Source organism: Carcharhinus amblyrhynchos, chromosome 17 (assembly GCF_965287045.1).
Source record: "Carcharhinus amblyrhynchos chromosome 17, sCarAmb.v2.hapA, whole genome shotgun sequence".
NCBI lineage: Eukaryota > Metazoa > Chordata > Chondrichthyes > Carcharhiniformes > Carcharhinidae > Carcharhinus > Carcharhinus amblyrhynchos.
This window is the reverse complement of record NC_137340.1, coordinates 13,791,984-13,808,196: the sequence shown is the minus strand read 5'-3', so window position 1 is coordinate 13,808,196 and position 16,213 is coordinate 13,791,984. Positions and strand designations below refer to the sequence as shown.

The window sequence follows — 16,213 nt, the reverse complement described above, 5'->3', positions numbered from 1 at the left end:
TCACTTGTTAGTCATGACTGCTCAAGTGATTTCTTCTCATTAGAAATGCATTGTGCACTCAGCATGTTAGTGTAAAATAGGTCGTAAAGAATAATGCTACTCTGATTTTTCAAGCAATGAGTTCTTAACATTGCATTTTTGAGTTCTATCAGCTAAATTATAAAGATGGAAGTTGCTAACATTCTTCTTTGGACCTGAATATTAATACTGGATGAAAAGGAGGAGGAGAATAGGAGAAAATTGTGTTCATGCGATCTACAGGGATCTGCCTTTCCTCACATAGATATATATACAGAGGCACACTTACCTTGGGATATTCAAGAATAACCGTCTTCACAGGCTGTGAGTGAACAGACGAATCTCGTCTGATTTGTGCCATCTGCTGGATTGTGAGCAGTACATAAACTCAAGCACAAAAATGGCACTTACACTGGTGATAATTTGTATCACTGCACTCAACCTTTACACCTCAAACAATTTCCAAGTCAGTTCAGAGGGTATGGAAATCCGTAGCACATGAATCCATCAAGTAGATCAGTGATGGATTTGTCTTCGAAGAAACACCTTCATTGCTACGTCCGAGACACTGCTTTTGTGTTATCTGCTAGGAAATTGGATCTCTGGAGCAGCAATTGACTACGTTCAGTACCATCAGAAAACATGAGCAATTTTTGCATTTTATTCTCTTGAGGGTTGGTTACACAGAGCTATGTTTGTGATTATCACTTCTGCGCATGGAAGTGAGATATTTGAAAGGCTAGATTAAGTTATGAAAACAGTATTGAGGAAATGTTAACAGTCCAAATTTCAGACACAAATTGTTCTCAAGTAAAGAATCTGTTAATCAATCAAGTTCAAAGGTAGGCATGTGCTTGGAATCATTTGACAATTATTGGGCAGCACAAGGCATTAACACTGCTGCCTCACTTTTTGATTTGATTTATTATTGTCACATGTATTAGTATACAGTGAAAAGTATTGTTTCTTGCACACCGTACAGACAAAACATACCATACATAGAGAAGGAAAGGAAAGAGTGCAGAATGTAGTGTTGCAATCATAACTAGGGTATAGAGAAATATCATCTTAGTGACAGGTGGGTCCATTCAAAAGTCTGATGGCATGAGGAAAGAAGTTGTTCTAGAGTCAAGCCCTGAGTTCAATTCTGGTCTTGGGTTACTGTCTTTTTGGAGTTTGCACATTCTCGCTGTGTCAGTGTGGGTTTCCTGTGGGTGCTCTGGTTTCCTCCCACAATGCAAATATGTACTGGTTTGGTGGTATAATAACTCCATGAGTCAGCTGTAAAGGAACAGTGCTTTGTTGCACAAAATAAAATAAAGCATAACCACAAACCTGTGGTCAATACAGACGGTCCCAACCAGGACAGTGCAATAATGGACTCGCTCAGAAGCCTGCTTTATAAAAGGCTCGGTATACAAGTTCCACCTGTTGAGGTCATTACCAATCACCAGGGAGCTCATATTCAATGAGTCCTATAGGGAGGTCAATCAGGGATTCACCATGCAAGTCCTGGGTGCTATCACAGGTGGATTGACCATGCTAGATTGTCCTTAAGAGTACAAAGATGTGTAGGTTAGGTGCACTGGCCATGTTAAATTGCCCCTCAATATCCAAATACGTATAGGTTAGGTGGATTAGCTATGGTAAATGTGTGGGGTTATGGAGATGGTGACGTTCGGATCGGGATAAGATGCTCTTTCGGTGACAATGCAGACTTGATGGGCCAAGTGGCCTCCTGCACTGTTGGGGTTCTATGGCAGTATCCCTTTTAAGCCTCACATAGCTATCCATTCATTGCTCGGGCACAATTAGATCAATATCTTCAGACAAAGCTTCCACATTTTGGTGTATCTATAGATAGCTGTGGTTGGTCTCCATATCACAAGCTAGAACGGAAAGACAGCTTCCATCTTATCAAGTGTTATTTTTGAATGGTTTCTTTTTGTATCAAGTGTTATAAATAAATATACATAGTAAAAGGGGAAGGGGGGGATTGGATCCAATACCACCAGTATTTTGCCTCTGTTAAAATTGAAAGTTAGCCTCTGTAATTTTGCTGACTTGATATAGAACAAACCTCTGCTTTTGCCATAACTACGATTTCTGAGTATCCAGTAACTCTGTGTCAGTTGGCATGAATGGTAGGGACAGCAATTTGCCAGTATTTAGGCAAAACCTTATTAATTAATAGATCACATGGAAAAATCTTGCATCATAATTACACCCACATGGAACAATTATACTGTCACTTACATCAACAGGAATTACTTAATAAATAAAAGAAGCTTAGCTGAGTGTTATAATTAACTGGAATTTTCCTAGATTTAGCTATTTACCTCACACATGCACACTGTACTTACATATCAATTTAGACAGCATTTTGCATCGTTTTAACAACACAGAGTACCAGAATATTATACTGCTGACATAAGTAACTAAATGGCTTTTTACTAAAACAACTATAAATCCATCACTACATGAAACCCATTACGATGCACAGTTTATTCCTTTTCTAAGTGAGTCACTAAGCCAGGTTATTATAGGATGCATTGTTCCTCCATTGGCTTTAACCATCCCACACTGCTTCTAATCGCAATACACCTTACCGACATTGTGCGCAAGATTAATGAGTTGTGTGTCCATGCGTGGAATAATGTACAACTTTAATGCCATGGTGCTGAACTTTGCTATTTTCTATTTCCTTGAGTCGGTCAAGTTGCCTGAACTTGCAACATCTCACTTACTGTCCTGTCTTGAGGTAATACACATCTCTTTAACCTATGCTTAATGCTATCTCCACTGACATTGTCTGCACCTTTAAGATTTAAATAGCAGATTAGCTGTAAAGACTCACATTCTAATCAGTAATCTGTAAACTGTGTGTGCCTTTATACGTCCTGTTTCTGATCAGAACTCTCCACTCACCTGACAAAGGAACAGCATTCCAAAAGCTTGTGGTGTTTACTATCAAATAAACCTGTTGGACTTTAACCTGGTGTTGTGAGACTTCTTACTGTGTTTACCCCTGTCCAACGCTGGCATCTCCACATCAAGCTGGAGTCCCAGGCTAGCCACATGGGCACCCACCGATTATGCCAAGGTTTGCAAGACATAACAAGCTACAAGATAAAGGCATGTAGAATCACTGGCAACAATGCCCTGTCCCTGATGAGCTCAGTGCATTCTATGCCCTTTTGAGCAAGAGGTCAGCGAAAAGACATCTTCCGCTGGAAGCTTTGGCTGAATCAGTAACAAAGGTCACCATCACAGATATCAGATCAGCTCTGTGACAATTAATCCACTGAAAGTGACTGACCCAGATGGAGCACTCAGATCCTGCGCAGATCAACTGGCAGGACTATTTGCAGATGTCTTTAACCTCTCTTTACACCAATCTGAGGTCTGTACCAGCTTTCAAAAGATGACCATCATTCCTGTACCAAAGAAAAGACAGGCAGTGTGCCTTAATGACTATGTCCGGTGGCTCTGACATCCATCATGATGAAGTGTTTTGAAAGGGTAGTCGTGGCACAGATCAACTCTGGCCTCCCAGATCGCAACAGGTCCACAGCAGATGCCATTTCCCTGGCCCTACACACAACCCTGGAACACCTGGATAACAAAGACACTTATGTCAGACTCCTATTTATTGACTACAGCTCAGCTTTCAACACCATTATTCTGACAAAACTCCCCTCCAAATTCCATGGCCTGGGGCTTAGCTCTTCCTTCTGTAACTGAATCCTAGACTTCCTAAGGTAAATGAGTTGACAGCACAAATCATTGTGAACAAGTATGATTTGGTGGCCATAACAGAGACATTGTTGCAGGATGGTCACGACTGGGAGTTGAATATCCCGGGATGTCAAATTGTTCGGAGGAACCGACAGGAAGGTAAGGGAGGTGATATAGCATTGATATTTAAGGATGATATCAGGGCGGTAGTGAGAGATGATTTTAGGTTCTATGGAAAAAAATGTTGAATCTGTTTGGGTGGAAATTAGAAACAGTAAGGAGAAAAAGTCACTGACCGGCGTAAGCTATAGGCCACCAAATAATAACATCCTGGTGGGGCAAGAAATAAACAAAGAAATAACTGATGCATGTAAAAATGGTACAGCAATTATCATGTATAATTTACATATCAATCGGTCAAGGCAGCCTTGAGGAGGAGCTCATAGAATGTGTCCGTGATAGCTTCCTTGAACAATATGTAATGGAACCAACAAGGGAGTGAGCTATCCTAGATCTGGTCCTGTATAATGAGAGAGGAATAATTAATGATCTTGCAGTCAGGGATCCTCTTGGAAGAATCATACTTGGAAGTATGGTTGAATTTAAAATACAAGTGGAGCATGAGAAGGTAAAATCCAATACCAGTGTCTTGTGCTTAAACAAAGGAGACTATAAAGGGATGAGGGAGGAGATGGCTAAGTAGACTGGAAGCAAAAACTTTATGGTGGGACAATTGAGGAATAGTGGAGGACTTTCAAAGCGATCTTTCACAGTGTTTAGCAAAAGTATATACCAGTGATAAGGAAGGACTGTAGAGAAAGAGATAATCAGCCATGGATTCTAAGGAAATAAAGGAGGTATCAAATTGAAAGAAAATGCATACAAAGTGGCAAAGCTTAGTGGGAACCTAGAGGATTGGGAAATCTTTAAAGGTCAGCAGAAAGCCACGAAAAAAACTAGAAAGGTAAGATGTATTATGAGAGTAAACTAGCTCAGAATATAAAAACTGATAGCAAAAGTTTCTACAGATATATAAAATGAAAAAGAGTGGCAAAAGTAAACATTGGTCCTTTAGAGGACAAGAAGGGGGATGTAATAACTGGAAAAGAGAAATGAGGCATTGAACGCTTATTTTGTGTCGGCCTCCACAGTGTAAGACACAAACAACATGCCAAAAATTGATGCCAGGAAGGCTATGACAGGTGAGAAACTATCATTATCACAAAAGAGGTAGTGTTAGGCAAGTTAATGGGGGCTAAAGATAGACAAGTCCCCTGGTCCTAACGGAATGCATCCCAGGGTATTAAAAGAGATGGCAGGAGAAATAGCAAATGCACTAGTGGTAATTTACCAAAATTTGCTGGACCCTGGGGTGGTTCCTGCAGATTGGAAAACAGCAAATGCGATGCCACTGTTTAAAAAAGGAAGTAGACAAAAGGCAGGTAACTATAGGCTGGTTAGCTTAACTTCTACAGTAGGGTAAATGCTTGAATCTGTCATCAAGGAAGAAATAGTGAGACATCTGGATATAAATTGTCCCATTGGTAAGATGCAACATGGGTTTATGAAGGGCAGGTCATGTTTGACTAATTTGGTGGAATTCTTTGAGAACATTGCATGTGCAGTAGACAATGGGGAACCTATAGATGTGGGGTATCTGGATTTCCAGAAGGCATTTGACAAGGTGCCGCACCAAAGACTGCTACATCAGTAATATATGAGCATGAATAGAGGATTGATTAACTAACAGAAAGCAAAGAGTGCAGGTAAATGGGTGTTTTTCTGGTTGGCAATCAGTGACTAGTGGTGTGCCTCAAGGATCAGTGTTGGGACCGCAATTGTTTACGATTTACATAGATGATTTGGAGTTGGGGGCCAAGTGTAGTGCGTCAAAATTTGCAGATGACACTAAGATGGGTGAAAGAGCAAAGGATGCTGAAAGTCTGCAAAGGAATATAGATAAACTAAGTGAGTGGGCGAGGGTCTGGCAGGTGGAGTGCAATGTTGGTAAATGTGAGGTCATCCATTTTGGAAGGAATAACAGCAAAATGGACTATTATTCAAATAGTAAAAAATTGCAACATGCTGCTATGCAGAGGGGGCTGGTGTCCTTGTGCAGGAATCTCAAGGAACTAGTTTGCAGGTGCAGCAGGTAATTAAGAAGGCAAGTTAAATTTTGTCCTTCATTGCTAGGGGGATGGAGTTTAAAAACAGTGAGATTATGTTGCAGCTGTATGAGGTGTTAGTGAGGTCACACTGGAGTACTGTGTACAGTTTTTGTTTCTTTATTTGAGAAAGGATATACTGGCACTGGAGGGGATGCAGAGAAGATTCACTAGGTTGATTCCAGAGTTGAGAGGGTTGGCTTATGAGGTGAGACTGAATAGACTGGGGCTATATTCATTGGAATTCAGAAGAATGAGGGCAATCTTTATAGAAACATATAAGATTATGAAGGGAATAGATAAGATAGAAGCAGGGAAGTTATTTCCACTGGTGGATAAAACTAGGACTAGGGGGCATAGCCTCAAAATAAGGAGAAGCAGCTTTAGGACTAAGTTGAGGAGGAACTTCTTCACACAAAGGGTTGTGAATCTGTAGAACTCTCTGCCCATTGAAGATTATCTCATTGAATGTTTTAAGGCAAGGATAGATAAATTTTTATCAGTAAAGGAATTAAGGGTTATGGTGAGCAGGTGGGTGAGTGGAGCTAAGTCCACAAAAAGATCAGCCATGATCTTATTGAATAGTGGAGCAGGCTCGAGGGGCCAGATGGCCTACTCATTTTGCTAGTTCTTATGTTCTTAAGTTCTAATTAACCCACAGACTGCAATCAATAAGGATAGGCAATGACACCTCCTCCATGATGATCCTCAACATCACGGCCCCACAAGGCTGTGCCCTCAGCCCCATACTATGCTCCTTATACACCTATGATGATGTGGCCAAATCCCCTCCAACTCGATTTTTAAGTTTATTGATGACATCACCATAGTGGGTCAGATCTCAAACAATGATGAGATAGAATACAGGAAAGAGATAGAGAGTCTGGTGAAATGGTACAACGACAATAATCTCTCCCTCAACGTCAGTGTTATGGTTGAGATCAGAAACTCCAAATTGTTTTATGGAGTCCGCCTGGATCATAAGTTTTGCACCTTGAATTTGGCTTGAATAAGCATGATATGTTTCACTTCAGGTATGATTCAAAAGGCCCACCAGGGATATTTTATCAAACAAAGTTTATTTAAAAATATAGTTTTTTAAAATTCATTTATGGGACATGGTTGTGTCGCTGGCTGGCCAGCATTTATTGTTCATCTGTAGTTGCCTTTGGAGGGCAGTTGAGAGTCAACCACATTGCCATGGCTTTGGAGTCACACGTAGACCAGACCAGGTAAGCATGGCGGGTTTCCTTCCCTAAACAGCATTAGTGAACCAGATGGGATTTTCTGCCAATTGACAATGTTTTCTTGGTCATCAGTAGATTCCTAATTCCAGATATTTTGTATTTGAATTCAAATTCCACCATCTACTGTGGCGGGATTCAAACACGGGTCCCCAGAATATTAGTTGAGTTTCTGGATTAATAATCTAGCGATAATATCATTAAGCCATTGCCTCCCCATAGTTAACATGTATAGGAAGAATATTAGCAATAACTTCTGTTAATTACAAACACCAAAACTATCACAATAATACAACCCTTAACGAATATAGGAGCTTTCCCAATCAAACCAATCCATAAACAAGACCCTTCAAACGGGTTTAATACAGCATAGACGACTGCTCATGCTATACTGGAATTTAGTCCTTTGGATGAAGTCTGCAGTTCTTTGGATAGATTCAGAACAGATTGAAGTCAGAACAGCTTTCCAAAACACCAGGGACTCTAGGCAAGCCACCAACAGCAGATTCCCCCCTTCATTAAGGCAAGACTTATTTTCAGACAACCAGCAGAACTTCAAAACCCAGGGAAAGAGAGAGAGAGACTTCTTTTCAGCTTGATGCCCCATCTAAAACTAAAACTGCAGTTCCAAACAGAAAATAAAAAAAACTCCTATCACCTGACCTGCCAACTAGTTTTTTGTCCCAACAATGCAGAGTCATAAATATTGCTGTAAAAATAAACAAACCCTATTGAAGTGGTAGTAAAAGTATATCTCCAGTCCAATCAGTACCATAATGCTAAGGCTATGAGCTGAAAAACACTGAAGCTGTGAGAGCCGCAGAGATTATGATCTTAAAACAAAACATCTCTTAATGGTCCTTCAGTAAAATGAAGGAGATAGTCATCGACTTCTGGAAGCATAGGGGAGGACATGCCCCTGTCTACTTCAACGGTGATGAAGTGGAAATTGTTGAGAGCTTCAAGTTTTTAGGTGTCCCAATCACCAACAACCTGTCCTGATCCCTCCATGCCAAAACTATGCTTCCAGAAGTCGATGGCTATCTCCTTCATTTTACTGAAGGACCTTTAAGAAAATCTACCAGCATCTTGACTTCCGCAGGAGGCTAAGGAAATTTGGCATGGCCACTAGGAATGCAATTTTTACAGATGCATCATAGAATGCATCCTTTCTGGTTGTATCACAACTTGGTACAGCTTCTGCTCTGATCAAGACCATAAGAAACTACAAAAGGTTGTGAACATAGCCCAGTCTATCATGCAAACCAGCCTCCCATCCATTGACTCCGTCTACACTTCCCACTGCTTGAAAAAGCAGCCAGCGTAATCAAGGATGCCACGCACTCCAGACATTCTCTTTTCCATTGGGAAAAAGATTCAAAGGTCTGAGAACACGTTCTAACTGATTCGAGAACAACTTCTTCCCTTCTGCCGTCAGACTCGTGAATGGACTTACCTCATATTATGTTGATCTTTCGCCACACTTAGCTATGACTGTAACATTATGTTCTGCACCCTCTCCTTTCCTTCCCCCCTTTGTACTCTATAAATGGTATGCTATGTCTGTATAGAGAGAAACAATACTTTTTACTGTACACCACTACATGTGATGATAATAAATCAAATCAAATCAGCTTGGGTAAAATTACAGGTTTAAAAACCTCTGCCTGCTGCTTCCCATTGGCGAACTTCCGCTCATCAAGAAGGAAACTCAGATTCCACAAAGCCCACGGATAGAGACTTTCACGGTAACTTAACTGTAGTGTTAATGTAAATCTAGGATGAAAGCAAATTACTGCGGATGCTAGAACCTGAAATCAAAAGAGAAAATGCTGGAAAATCTCAGGTCTGGCAGCATCTGTAAGGAGAGAAAAGAGCTGACGTTTCAAGTCCAGATGACCCTTTGTCAAAGCTAAAAGGCATAGAAAGTGGGAGATATTTATACAGCAGGGGGAGGGAATGAAAGATGAGTCATAATCATAGAAACCCGGGACAAAAACTGCTGATAGCTGTCCACAGAGAGAATAAAGGCTGTGAATGGCCAAACGGCAGAGAAGCTGTAAGCTGTGACAGATGAAGATGTTGAAGGGAGGGAGTAAATGGGGCAGAGGTAGAATGTAGGAACAGGGAAGCAGGGGGAGAAAACGAAAGGAAAGGGTGAAGTAGGGTGAAAATGTTGGGGGGAAAGAAAAATGAAGGAAGACAATAAAGAAATAAAAGGTAGAGAACAATCAAATATTAAATAAAATAGAACGAGAACAAAGGGAGCCGAGGTGGGATAGAGCAAATCATCTTAAGTTGTTGAATTCGATGTTGAGACTGGAAGGCTATAAAGTGCCTAACTGGAGCGTGAGATGCTGTTCCTCCAGTTTGCGTTGAGCTTTGCTGGAACGTTGCAGCAGGCCAAGGACAGACATGTGGGCATGGGAGCAGGATTGTGTGTTAAAATGGCAAGCAACCGGAAGGTCAGGGTCCTGATTGTGCACAGACGAGAGGTGCTCAGCAAAGCGGTCACCCAGTCTACGTTTAGTCTCCCCGATATACAGGAGACCACATTGGAGCAGTGAATGCAATACACCAAATTGAAAGAGGTGCAAGTGAAATGCGGCTTAACCTGGAATGAACATTTTGGACCTTGGATGGTGAGCATAGAAGAGGTAAAGAGAGGTATTTTAGGGGATAATTATTAGGGGGCAGGGTAAAAAGAGGTATTTTAGGTGGTAAGTTTTAGGAGGCTGGGTGAAGAGATGTATTTTAGGAGGTAATTATTATGGATCTGGGTGAAGAGGTATATTTTAGGGGGTAATTGTTAGGAGCTTGGGTGAAGAGGGATGTTTCAGAGGATACTTATTATGGAACTCAGTGAAGAGGGGCATTTTAGGAGTAATTATTAGGGACCTAGACGAAGAGAGGTATTTTGGGAGTAATTATTATGGACCTAGGTAAAGAGAGGTATTTTGGGGGTAATTATTATGGATCTGGTTGGGGCGGTATTTTAGGGGGTAATCTTTAGTGGCCTGGATGAAGAGAGGTATTTTAGGTGGCAATTATTGGGGGCTATGTGAAAAGGGATATTTAGGGGATAATTATTGGGCGGTAGGACAAAGAAGGGTATTTTAAGGTGTAATTATTAGGGAGCTGGGCGTAGAAGGGTATTTGAGGGTATAATTATTCAGGGCCTGGGTGAAGGAAGGTAATTTAGGGGATAATTATTAGAGGCTAGGTGAAGGAGGGTATTTTAGAGGGTAATTAACAGGGGGCAAGGTGAAGAGTATTTTAAAGGGTAATTATTGGGAGGCTAGGTAAAGAGAGGTATTTTAGTGATAATTATTAGGGGCCTTGGTGAAAAAGGGTATTTCAGGCGGTAATTATTAGGGGGCTGGGTGAAGGACGGTATTTTGGGGTAATTATTAGAGGGCTGGGTGAAAGAGAGTATTTTAGGGGGCGATTATTGGAAGTTGGGTGAAATAGGGTAATTTTAGGTGTAATTATTAGGGAGCTGAGTGAAGGAGGGTATTTTGGGGTAATTATTAGAGGGCTGGGTGAAGGAGGAGAATTTTAGGGCATAATTATTCAGGGGCTGGGTGGAGGGGTATTTTAGGGTGTAATTATTTGGCAGTTGGGTAAAGGATGTATCGAAAGAGTAATGATTTAGGGAACTGGGTGAAGAAGGGGTATTTTAGGGGTTAATTATTAGTAGGCTGGGTTTAGGATGGTATTTTAGGGGGTAATTGTTAGGAGGCTAAGTGAAGGAGGGTATTTTAGGGGGTGATTATTAGGTGGCTGGGTGAAGGAGGGTATTTTAGGGGGTGATTATTGGGTGGCTGGGTGTAGGAGGGTATTTTAGGGGGTAATTACTAGGAGTTTGGGTGTAGGAGGGTATTTTAGGGGGTAATTATTGGGTGGCTGGGTGGAGGAGGGTATTTTAGGGGGTAATTACTAGGAGTTTGGGTGTAGGAGGGTATTTTAGGGGGTAATTATTGGGTGGCTGAGTGGAGGAGGGTATTTTAGGGGGTAATTATTGGGTGGCTGAGTGGAGGAGGGTATTTTAGGGGGTAATGACTAGGAGGTTGGGTGTTCTGAAGCTGAAGCAGTGGGGGCACAGTGCGCAGGTGCGGCTGGCCGGGTGACGTCAGGCGGAACCGGGATGACCGCCAGTGACCCCGGCAGCGCGAGCGGCCGCCAGGAGCCGGAGCCGGAGCCGAGTCCGGACTCCGGACACTGACCGCTGACCACAGCATGGACACGGAGCCCCGGAATCCGCCTCACGGGGCTCCCGCTCCGCCCTGTGCCAACGGGCTGCAGAACGGCTTCCACCCGGGGCCCAGCAGCCGCAGCCCGGAGTCGGAGCGCGGATCCCCCGCCAAGAAATGCCGCATCCGCAGGAGGATGGACTCGGGCCGGAGGAGCAGACCCCGTGAGTGACCCCGGGGAGGGGGCCGCAGCAGCGCTCCGTACAGCCGCACCGCGGGGGGGGGGGGTAGAAAAAAGGGGGATGCGTGTATAAAAAGGAGGGGTGTGTTTAAAAAGGGGTGGGGGGTGGATCTGTGTGTATTAAAGGGGGGGGGATCTGTGTGTATTAAAGGGGGGGGGGATCTGTGTGTATTAAAGGGGGGGAATCTGTGTGTATTAAAGGGGGGGGGGATCTGTGTGTATTAAAGGGGGGGGGGATCTGTGTGTATTAAAGGGGGGGGGATCTGTGTGTATTAAAGGGGGGGGGGATCTGTGTGTATTAAAGGGGGGGGGGATCTGTGTGTATTAAAGGGGGGGGGGATCTGTGTGTATTAAAGGGGGGATCTGTGTGTATTAAAGGGGGGGGGATCTGTGTGTATTAAAGGGGGGGGGATCTGTGTGTATTAAAGGGGGGGGGATCTGTGTGTATTAAAGGGGGGGGATCTGTGTGTATTAAAGGGGGGTGGATCTGTGTGTATTAAAGGGGGGGGGATCTGTGTGTATTAAAGGGGGGGGGGATCTGTGTGTATTAAAGGGGGGGATCTGTGTGTATTAAAGGGGGGGGATCTGTGTGTATTAAAGGGGGGGGGATCTGTGTGTATTAAAGGGGGGGATCTGTGTGTATTAAAGGGGGGGGGATCTGTGTGTATTAAAGGGGGGGGGATCTGTGTGTATTAAAGGGGGGGGGGATCTGTGTGTATTAAAGGGGGGGATCTGTGTGTATTAAAGGGGGGGGGATCTGTGTGTATTAAAGGGGGGGATCTGTGTGTATTAAAGGGGGGGGGATCTGTGTGTATTAAAGGGGGGGGATCTGTGTGTATTAAAGGGGGGGGGATCTGTGTGTATTAAAGGGGGGGGGATCTGTGTGTATTAAAGGGGGGGATCTGTGTGTATTAAAGGGGGGGGGATCTGTGTGTATTAAAGGGGGGGGGATCTGTGTGTATTAAAGGGGGGGGGATCTGTGTGTATTAAAGGGGGGGGGATCTGTGTGTATTAAAGGGGGGGGGATCTGTGTGTATTAAAGGGGGGGGGATCTGTGTGTATTAAAGGGGGGGGGATCTGTGTGTATTAAAGGGGGGGGGGATCTGTGTGTATTAAAGGGGGGGGGATCTGTGTGTATTAAAGGGGGGGGGATCTGTGTGTATTAAAGGGGGGGGGATCTGTGTGTATTAAAGGGGGGGGATCTGTGTGTATTAAAGGGGGGGGGGATCTGTGTGTATTAAAGGGGGGGGGATCTGTGTGTATTAAAGGGGGGGGGATCTGTGTGTATTAAAGGGGGGGGGATCTGTGTGTATTAAAGGGGGGGATCTGTGTGTATTAAAGGGGGGGATCTGTGTGTATTAAGGGGGGGGGGATCTGTGTATTAAGGGGGGGGGGAATCTGTGTATTAAAGGGGGGGGAAATCTGTGTGTATTAAAGGGGGGGATCTGTGTCTATTAAAGGGGGGGATCTGTGTGTATTAAAGAGGGGGAGAGGATCTGTGTGTAAAAGAGGGAAGGGTTGTGTTTAGGGGGTGGGTGTGTAGAGGGTGTAAAGGAGGGGATAGGGATCGTTTGTGAAGGGTAGGGGTGTGAGGGGCATAAGGCGGAGGGGGCAGGGGAGAAGTGTTAGGATGGAGGGGGAGTGGCTGTAAGGGGCAGTTATGTGGAGGGGGTAAAGGGGTGTAGTGAGCAGAGAGGGCGAGGGGGATGAAGAGGTGGGGAGGAGGTAGTAGGGTGAGGAGGGTGGATGGGGGTAAGGAGATTTTGATCGTGTGCAGTGCCAGTCTGCAAGATGAGATGATGGTGTTGATGTGGAAGTACAGATCTGTCATTCATGAGCTGAGCGCTTGACTTATTCACTTTACGGCCACTACGATCACGGCAGCAGCTATGTTGCTGTTTCATAAAGAACAATTGGAAAAATCCTGCAGAGTCTTTAATGCCGGATATCTGTAGTTGCTAGTGTGTGTTGTCAGTGGTTATATTTGGTAGTGTAGTCCAATCCCCAGTGAATGAGGGCGCTTTGTTGTAGCTGTCTCCCTGCAGTGCTGATCTGTCTGATTGGGTCGCGTCTCCTCAGGAGGTTCTGGTTCGTTGTTAGTAATCACTGGTGACTCCATAAGCTGGCAGTCATGGCCAATAAAACCACTGCATGTAAACCACACCCACTGACACCAGGGGAAAGGTAACTTCATTTCTGTCAAAGTGCAGAAACAAGTTCTCTGGTCCACTTTGCAAGTGGAAAGTTTGTTAAATGTCGAATATAATATATTTGGTCTCCACGTTTGATTTGAATTCTCCTTGTGGCACATTTGCTGTTTTGCGACTTTAACAAAAAGTACTTGCTGGGCCTTCTGACAGTTCTAATTACAATGAAGCTGAAAGAAGATATGAAATGGAAAGAAGCTAAAAAGCCATGTAAGTAACTTACTTTAACGCAGCATGTCAGTGTTGGACTGGGGTGGGCACAGTGAGAAGCCTCACAACACCAGGTTAAAGTCCAACAGGTTTATTTGGATTCATGTGCTTTCGGAGCACTGCTGCTCCTTGTCTCGCCTGATGAAGGAGCAGTGCTCCGAAAGCTCGTGATTTCAAATAAACCTGTTGGACTTTAACCTGGCATTGTGAGACTTATTACTTTAACACTATGTCTCAACTTTCAAAGGGAATTGGAGGTGCAGTGAGGAGAGAGAAGGGGAATGGAACAAATTGGATAGTTATTCCAAAGAGGCATGATGGGCTGGATGTTGTCATCCCCCTGTGATGCATTGTTGTAAGAGCATATGATTCTAACCCTGCAAATTAAGTTGTTGTAGACCATTTATTGTTGAGCAGACACCAGAGTATTTTTGTAGATGTGTCCAGGAGGCAAATGTACAAAATTGGGATACTCGTGCAGAAATAGCAGGCAGTAAATAAATGTCAGCGCTAGCAAAATTTGCCATGAAACATGCTATGTCACCTGCCCCAGATATGACTGTGTAAATTAGTGGAATGGATTATCAGCAAGGTTCTCTGTACAATAACAGACTCAAAGGTTTCATATTAAAGAGCACTATGTAAAACAAAAAAATTGAAAAGGAAAGGAATTGTGTTAATTTGTCTTGGACCTTAGAGTATGAAGCATGGTACTGGATCACTTATTACAAAAAGGATATGAAGACAATGAATAAGGCACAGAAAAGGTTTACAAAAGTTGATTCTATAATTGAGAGATTCTAAATATCAGGATAGATTGGGGCATCTTTTTCTGTAGAAAAAGAAAGCCTAAGGGATGTCTTGCTACAAGTTAAGAGTGTGGAAAGGTTTGATACAGTAGATCAAGTAAAAATCTTTTAACTCGTGGTGGGGGACTAACATTGTGTAACATGCTGCACAAGGGGTGGTTGAAGTGAGGAGCATGGATTCATCAGGCTTTCCTCTTCAATGCATGAATCAGGAAGGAAACAAGGGAAGGTTATGCTGGGAGAATTTAACACCAGCATAGATCAGTTGGGCTGATTGATCTGTGCTTCTAATCCTACCTAAATGGAAGACCATTCCTTACCCACCATTTTACTTCTTTGCGGCAGTGACGTGCCAAGGGTTAAGACACAAGATGTTGTGTTAATCTTTTGAAAGGCATTTCAAAGTTCCACAGAAAAGTTTATTATTTACATTGAAAGCTGTGGGAATTCAGGGTGTAGTTTCAGATACTAATTTGGCTGAATAATAGAAAGCAATTAGATATTTACGGAATTATGCTGGGTTGGGAGTGGCATGAAGTACAATGCATGGGGTCCCAGGGATTGGTGCTGAGGGCCTATTTACTGTTTCTAATTTATTGTAAATTTGTCATGATTGTAGGTGAGGCTAAAAGAACAATGAAATAACAGGAGGTAGCTCAGACATTACAATAGGAGTTAAATACAATACGTAAATGTGGATGAATGATTGGCAGATCAGGCTTCATGCAGACAAGTATGAAGTATTGCCTATAGGAAGCATAATTGTTTACATACTGTGTATCATGTTGAAATAACGAAAAATGAAGTTGAAAGTGACCTCCTGAGTCTTAGTAAACTTGCAGTGTCCACTCGACACAGGCCCCTAATTGGATTCAGTCTAGTGGTTCTTCCTAGCCCCATCTCCAGCACCTGACCTTCTATTTTACAGAAGCGCAATTAACAAAGCTAATAGAATACTGAAGAGATTTGCGTTCTCATGAGAACTTTGCAAAATGCCATTCAAATATACACTTGCTAATTCTGGACATATTGAACTTTCTGTTAAAACACTTCTAAATTAAAGGACTCTTGCTCTTTAATGCTTTATCATTTTCATTGCACTGATTTTTTTCCTTCTTTCTAAAGGTGTGTTTATCTACAATTAATAAGTGGGTAAGAGAAAATGCCCATTTCTAAGTTGTATAAATAGAAACCATTCATTGACCAATCGAGTTATGAAAATAACAAAAAGAAAAGCTTGGATTTTTATAGCACCTGTCATGACTTCAAGACGTCCCAAAACACTTCTCAGCCAATTAAGAACTTTTGAAGTCTAGTCATTATTGAAATGCGGGGATAACTCAGCAATGACTAGATTATTTGTCATAATGATGTTGCTTGAGCATGGT

General features: G+C 42.8%; 1 protein-coding gene across 3 annotated transcripts in view; it reads left to right on the top strand.

The window, feature by feature from the left end:
• Positions 1 to 11,327: 11,327 nt before the first annotated feature.
• Positions 11,328 to 16,213, top strand: part of LOC145354335 (pantothenate kinase 1) — a 71,433-nt gene continuing 66,547 nt past the window's right edge. The window contains exon 1 of one of the 3 annotated variants that reach the window (XM_080205507.1): positions 11,328 to 11,582. In XM_080205507.1, the coding sequence (XP_080061633.1) occupies positions 11,405 to 11,582 (178 nt within the window). In that variant the 5' untranslated portion in view covers positions 11,328 to 11,404. Of the gene's footprint in view, positions 11,583 to 13,843; positions 14,017 to 16,213 lie in introns of those variants that run through there. The other 2 variants (XM_080205505.1, XM_080205506.1) reach the window with 2 other exon arrangements.